General features: G+C 35.0%; 1 protein-coding gene across 3 annotated transcripts in view; it reads left to right on the top strand.

Annotated features, from left to right (window-relative positions):
- Uvrag (UV-resistance associated gene) overlaps positions 1–6973 on the top strand; it is a 14968-nt gene extending 7995 nt beyond the window's left edge. For all 3 annotated transcript variants that reach the window (XM_043027919.2, XM_043027920.2, XM_043027921.2), the window contains 6 exons: positions 769–886; positions 1036–1153; positions 1332–1504; positions 1696–1925; positions 2355–2528; positions 2700–6973. In XM_043027919.2, coding sequence (XP_042883853.2) covers positions 769–886; positions 1036–1153; positions 1332–1504; positions 1696–1925; positions 2355–2528; positions 2700–3864 — 1978 coding nt within the window. In that variant the 3' untranslated portion in view covers positions 3865–6973. The remainder of the gene's footprint in view (positions 1–768; positions 887–1035; positions 1154–1331; positions 1505–1695; positions 1926–2354; positions 2529–2699) is intronic.
- Positions 6974–7500: the final 527 nt, after the last annotated feature.

The raw sequence follows: 7500 nt of genomic DNA, 5'->3' as shown, positions 1-7500 counted from the left end.
CGCACACACTAATGCACACACTAACGCACACACTTACGCACACAGGCACAAACACAGAGAGAGAGAGAGTGCGTAGGCCTAGCTACTTGAGCTGCTTGTACACTGTGGTACCAAATAGCCACTATGTCCTGTCGCCTGGTGTGAGGATCCGAGAAAGCCATGACATGACATGCACATCATCAGGCAGGAAGACCTGCCAAATCATAATGTGAATATCATGTCATCTGTCATTAAGGGGTTAATGTAAGATTATTATAAGAAATAAAAAATATATCTTGAAACATTAATTTCTGTGAAAGCATATTAACCCGTTAACGACAGGTGGCAAGATACCATGTCTAGTGGTTGCAGGGTCAGACGCCGGGGAAGAGATATTTAGTCGTGGCTGGCGCACCAGGTGATTGGGCATACAGCGCTTGGCTGCGGCCAGGGTGTCAGAGAATCCTAAGGCGTTAGGCTTATGTGTTAGTAATATCCTGGCATTATGCCCATTTGCCAAAATAGCCGCGTCATTAATGTGTTATGCAAAATTTAAAGCCAACACCTGTAGTTAATTGCTTTGTGTATGCCCTTAGATTAAGGTGCAGAAATAAAGCTATTGTCATAAGGAAGGTACATCCAAAGACTTGGCAAGGGAAGGTCTAACTATGTCAGGATTATGCATAAAGATTGATGTGATATTTCTTAGCTTTCTTAGCTAGGGAATCCTGTATAAAATGCATATATTCCAAGGCATGTGCAGCAAAAAAAATATTTCTCTATTCTCAGATTACACAGTACGAAGCGGGCTCAAAGACAACAAGAAATCAGATGTCAGGAGACAAATGAAGTGCTCGAAATGAGAGGTGTTACAAGAACCTCTCGGGCTTCACAGTTAGCTGCTGAGGTAAGTATTGAATAAGGAGAAATGGGAAAGATTTTAACAGCCAGTGTTCTTCAGAGTGTGTGCATATGCATGCATGCACACAGAGATGTATATATATTTTTTCTTTTTCTTTTATTCTGCCAAAATTTGATCACCTATTAACTCTACAGGTTGAAGACTACAGAGTTAAAGTAGCACTTCTTCGAGAACAACTAGAGACTGAAATTGATCAGCTGAGAGCTCTTAAACTCTCTGCTGACAATTTGGATAATCAAAACCAAGAGAAAGGTCAGTAATTCTTCTTTGTTTCAGATGGTTTGATACTCTTGTGTGTGTGTATATATATGAGGCATTCATATGTATTTGTATGTATTATGTAAGGTTTATAGTGCCATGTTTGTTTATAAATTGATAAATAAGTTATGTTAAGTGAATGGACTTTAAATTAACAACCTACATATTTCAGGCCTGGAATTGTTAGGAGGTTACCAAGGGCTTCACAGGCAACTGGGCCATGTAAGAGGCCTAGAGGATGTGACCAGTGGAGACAGGGAAAGCCTGAGAGAGGCATGCACCTGTCTTGGAGAATGGCGTAGAATGCTTGTATCCCAGTTACCTTTGATCTACCCAATTACTCAAGTAAGTGGCTTGTGTGGCTTGGCTTGTTGAATAAGGATGTCTTCACTGTTGTTTCTTCTGTTTTTATGCATTACCTTGAACACTTCAGAAAGGTTGTGCCTCATATTGAAGCCCTTTAACCTCATAAAAAGGTTGCTGCCTTATGTTGAAGCCGTTTTCCAGGGATGTGCCTCAATTGCATATACTTACAGGATAGTGACGGCAAGAAGTATCGGATTTGTGGCGTCCACTTGCCAGATGCAGAGAACTACGACAACTGTAACGAAGTGGCTCTTAGCGTCGGGCTGGGTTTTGTATCCCATTTGATTGTTCTCATGGCACACCTCTTGCATGTCCCCCTGCGCTACCCTCTCACTCCAAATGGATCACTGGCCACCATCACTGACACAACTTCTTTACAGCTTCGTGACAGTGAGAGGGAGTAAGTAAAGCATTTCTTACCCGTGTACTATGAGATTGTTTAGTTGTTTGGTATAGGAAATGGTTTATTGCCTTGAGTCTGATTTGAAAATACCTTTTTTAATGAGATGTTCTGTAGTATCTCTTTACTTGAATAACACCTTAAGATTGAAAATAGTACGCACAGGTATGCTAAGATGAAGATGTGGGCAACCAGCACCAATATTCCTTTAAAAAAAAGCAGAAAATTATTGTAATTTTTTCAGGTACTGATTTTGGTAAATATGTTAAAAAATATAAATTAATTTTTGTGTGTGTTGAATCATGGGAAATGATAGTGATTTTAGTGTATTTCTGAGTCAGATCATAAGAAAGCACATCCTGTAGTGGTTGTATAAATAAATTGCATTGGTGTTTACAGTATTGATACAGGGTTTCTGTTTGCCTTCAGATTTCCTCTATACACCCGAGGCAAAGAGAGGGAAAAGCTACATTTCCAATATGGTGTGTTTCTGCTCAATAAGAACATTGCACAGATACGATGGTACTGTGGCATTCCAACACCAGACCTCAGACAAACTCTACCAAATCTGAGTGCACTGATGATGAAGATTACTCAGTCCAGGTGATTGTATTTTTGATGTCACTGTTTAAATTGTGCATTAAGTATAAAAAGTTACTTATTAAAACTTGACAAAAATACCATTCTACTACATGTAAAACAGTTCATCACTAGTTTGTCTAAGCATTTTGTGCCCTTTATTTATTTATTAAAATTATGTGCATATATTTCCAGCATTGGTGGTAACCAGCCAATGGCAGTGATGCCAGATGTTCTAGTGCCTCCCTCTGCATCACCTGTTCCTGTAAACCTGGAAGTCAGAACTCCTGCAACTCTCCTACATCAACAGCGGTCTCCTCGCCTTCCTTTGAATCCGTTGGCTCGCAGCACTTCTCAGGATAATACAAAAGTTCCCTCAGGTATTGCTCAAGAGAGCTCTGCAGAGTGGAAACTTGGTAAATCCGATAGCGAGACAGATTCCACCAGTGAGACTTCGCCAATCAATGCCAATCTCTATGTAAGAGAAGCAGTTCCTCTGAGTGGGGAAGGTAGAACTGGAAAGTTTGTTTTTGTAGACAAAGTTCATCATACTCTAGTTGATTCTGGTCATAGTGATCATCATAACTTAGACGAAAGGTTATCTCATTCTAATGGGTTCAGTTTTTCATTAGATAATGGCCTCAATCACATTGGTGGAAAACACAATCCCTATTATAAGATCAGTGAGATTTCTAGTTGTGATGACTTAAAGTTAATGAACAGTGTATCCAAGGCTTTAGGACTTGTACATGGGTCAGATCCTAGTTTAACAGCAAAGAAAGATCGAAGCTCTGGCGAGGAGGCAGAGGATGACAACTTACCTGTTTTCAAAGAACAGACAACAGAGCTACTTAGGTCATGGCATGAAGATGCTCCATCTCATTATGAAGGTGTCTCAGAGCTTGGTAGTTTGCGAAAGTTAGAAGAAGTAGGTGTAGAGTGTGATGAGTCTTTCATGTGCCCAGCCTCAAAGAACAACCCACCCCTGTCAAGACAAGATGCCCTATTATGCAACAGTAATAAGTCTATAGAGTCTGTAGAATCCTTAGAATCAAAATTGAATGGGGGAAATAGTAAGCAGAGTCAAGAGAAAATTCAAGAAAATCCTGTAAATAAAGAATCTAGTGATTTTAGTGACACAAAGAATACTACAGAGAATGAAAAAGATGCAAAGGATTCAGCAGTTAGTGTTACAGAAGGGCTTGAAACTGAAAGTGCTGCCCTCACTTTAAAAGAACTTGGAGATACAGAAGACATGTTTCTTAATGATGTTGCTTTCAGAACAGCTGCATTAGCTAGTCAGAGCTTTAGTTTTAAAATGTCCTTTTCAAGACAGAGCACTGAAGATGAATATCATTAACAAGTAATTTATGATATATATCATAAGTTTTTAAATGCACATGTGATATCTTCCTTTCAATCTCTCTCATCCTCTCTGCATTTCCTTGTCTTACCCTTTGTGTCTCACTTCTTACTCGACAATACTTCCTTTCCCCTGTACTTCTGTAGAGAGTCTTTATCACAATTTACTTGATATATTGTATAACTGATTTATGGTATTAGAGTGGATCGTAGATAGATAGTTAAACAATATTTATATTTTATTTTTATTCTAGTTTCCCTCATTAAAGTACAGTGATATTTTGCAGATTTTTTTATTTATGGTTTTGAAATATAGTACTACAAACTGTGATAACGTTTCTTGTGCTTAGAGATTATTAAAACAGAGAGAACAAATGTAATATATATTACAAGATTCACATGGAATGTGAGCAAAGAGAAGGAAATGACAAAAAGAGAAAAAAAAGAAAATCAAGTTCATGTAGTATCCACATTATGATATGTATTTAGCGACATGCTGTGTATGTGATTATTATCTCTCGAATGTTTGTGAAGTTTAAAAAAATTCATTTCTTTTATGTAAATACCTTTTTGTTATTTTACAGTTTCTGAAAGGCATCAAGTAAAGTGAGTAAAATGGTGTAGTTTTAGGGTTAAGATATGATTGCCTTTTGCACAGAAAATTGCTCAAGATGATAAGAATTCATGACAGATTTGCAGAAGGAGAATACTCATTTAATAAAAGACACACTTTACAGAGGGCCAATAATATGAATGAAGTGGGAACAAACAAAACATCTGAATCTTTTTTATGGGAAAATGAGAATAATAATAATAATAATAATATTAACTTGTATGAAGTTAATGACTTGAGCAGTTTATCAGCCTTAAAGATGTGCAGATTGCCATGCCATGCAGTTTTGTTATGCATTTGATTTGCAAACATAGAGAAAGCAATGACAAAGCTTAATGTTTTTTGATTTATCCTTATGTTTTGTTGTTACAGATTTTTGTTAGTAGATTAACAAACCAGTAAGTATTGAAAGTCTATGATTTCACTTTTCTCACCCCAGTATGTTACCTTATTTAGATGGTTAGTGTAAGACTTTCCAAGTGAAACGATGTGGTTGTAAAAAGGAAAATGGTGTGATGTACTTTATTCTTGACTACCATGTATGATGACTTCTCAGTCTGAGTCTTTTTTATAGGCATATTTACCATATATAGTGATTTTATAAATACAAATTAATGTATATATTGACAATAATATGCATGTCTCTGTTACTGCATTATTGATGCTGTTTTGTCTGGCTTTAAAAGGTCACATTGATGACTTCAAAAATTCTTCAGGATTTCTTCTTTATTTGATTGACATTGTAATATATGTCATTAAATGAATTTACTCATTGTTTTATACATGAAATACAAATATATGATTCACATGTATAGAAAATTAATGATTTATTCTGTTTCTGATTCAGACAAATGGGACTATGAAAGAAAATTCAGTTTACTTATGTTTTCTGTGGGTTCATGGAATTCCTGTTTGTTTGTCACATTTAGAAATGTCACATATGGATTGCATATATGTTTTCTATCCACTGGAATGTTAATTTTTGTCCAAATCAGTTTAACAACAAAGTATAAGAGACATGACCGACTTTCAAGAAATCATATCCCTCACTGCTGTTCATATTGATTTATCTTTGATGTTCTCTTTTATGAAAGTAATGAAGGGCTTATAATGATAGGCCTGGTATTTTCCAGTCAGTATATTCATCATCTGATGATTAGTTCACACAATTTTATGAATTGGAATTCTTATTTCAAAGGGAATATACTTTGCTTGATATATTGCTGTGGATGTAAGACGTCCCATTGAGAATTATTTCATTATTTTGATGGTGCGTATTTATGGAACCTATCTAGAATGTTTACTTTTGAAGCTGATTGGTATTGCTGTTAATGAAGCCACAAAAGGAAACAGTGTCTCTTCCACACTTCGCATAGTTCTTTCTGTAAATATGTGTAGATAACAGAGCATCCGTCACATGAGCATTGCAGAAGCATTTTTAAAAGTGCTATATGAACATATTTTATTAAGATGCTGTAAAAATGATTATGAAAATACCCAGAATGTATAAAGATTTTTGCATCTTGTAGGGTTTCTTGCACATTTGTTCTTTTAATATGTAGTCTGCTAATTGCTTCATTGTTATGACTTTAAACTGGGTAAATTATAGGTAATGTGAAAGGTGATATTGAAATAGGGTGGAAAGATCTTGGAAAGCATGTGTTTTTTATGTTATGCGGGAATAAATAAATAATTTTGTTATATGAAAGGATGCTTAACAGTACAATGAGATGCCATAAATATTTTGCATAGCAAAATTTACCAATTTGGAAGGACTTGTATCCAGCTGTTAAAGTCATGATTTTTTTTTTTTTTTTTTTTCTTCAATGGTTATAGAAATATGAAGCAGATATGAGCTAAATTTTTTGTACAGAATTCAGTGAAATTAGATTATCCAAGTATGTAATCCTGTTTGAGAATTGTAAAGGCTGAAATAAGACATCAGAAAATGCAAATGCAGTAGATTGTGGTAGAATACGACCTTAAACGTAGTCTATAAAAGGGGTCAAAGTACTGACCTCGAACTTTAAATTTATAAAGGGAAGAAAAATATCTTCAGTATTTTAAATTCAAACCCCACTCTATTGACTCGAATACCTCAGATCAGCAGAGCAGGTAATCTGTATGTAGAATAATATTAAAAAAAAAAAAAAAAAAAAAAAATCATAGTTCAAATGCCTCTTTATCCTGAAAGAGGCCATTTACCTATGGCCTCCTGTTAGCTCATGTGTTATGCCTTACCAGTACCATTCACCTGTCAACCATTTTGAAGTGATGGCATGCGTACATTCCTTAGCAGTGTAATAATAAAATGATTAGGATTAATAATTTCTTTTGGTGATTCTTTCTGTGAAGTGGATTTGTTTTGAGACAAATTCTGTGCGGTTTAGAGGCCTTATGTTATGACATGATTTGGAATTGGATATTTTGGCATACTATTTTAATATGTCTTTTGTTTCTTCCTGTAATAAAGCAGAATTATGAAGTACAACAAGTCTTTGACATGTAGCACTTGGAACACCTTATCCCTTCCCTTTGGGTCACATTACTCGCAAGTTCTTGTATATATTTAGATTATTCTCTGATTGGGAATATTATTAACAAACCTTTCGTAATTGAACGAAGGATATTGATGTTTTCAATTAATATCAGAATATAAAGAAGTGATTGGTTATCCTTTTTGCTAAAAACATCAACTACAAAAACCCATCTTTTATTCCTTTAAGAAGATGGAGTGTATCAGTGTTTATCAAATATCTTGAAATTTATATTAGTATATTGAAAATTAAATTAATAAATTTGATAGATAAAAAAAATTTATTTTTTAGGCAATGGATGAAACAAATGAGAAAATTTCAATTGATACAAAAATACTCAATGAAACTGTTATTGTATTAATGTTTGTGTAACCAATCTAAATATTATTGTAAGCTCGTGGTTATCAAGTTGAAAGAAAAAAGGGCTTTGTTGTCAAAATACAGCTAAATAAGGAAAAAGGGAGAGGAGATTGGAGAAGAGGAA

The sequence above is a fragment of the Penaeus japonicus genome, unplaced genomic scaffold (genome assembly GCF_977035675.1).
Source record: "Penaeus japonicus unplaced genomic scaffold, GWHDUDI00000001_assembly GWHDUDI00000017, whole genome shotgun sequence".
NCBI classification, from domain to species: domain Eukaryota; kingdom Metazoa; phylum Arthropoda; class Malacostraca; order Decapoda; family Penaeidae; genus Penaeus; species Penaeus japonicus.
This window is presented reverse-complemented; position numbering and strand designations above follow the sequence as displayed.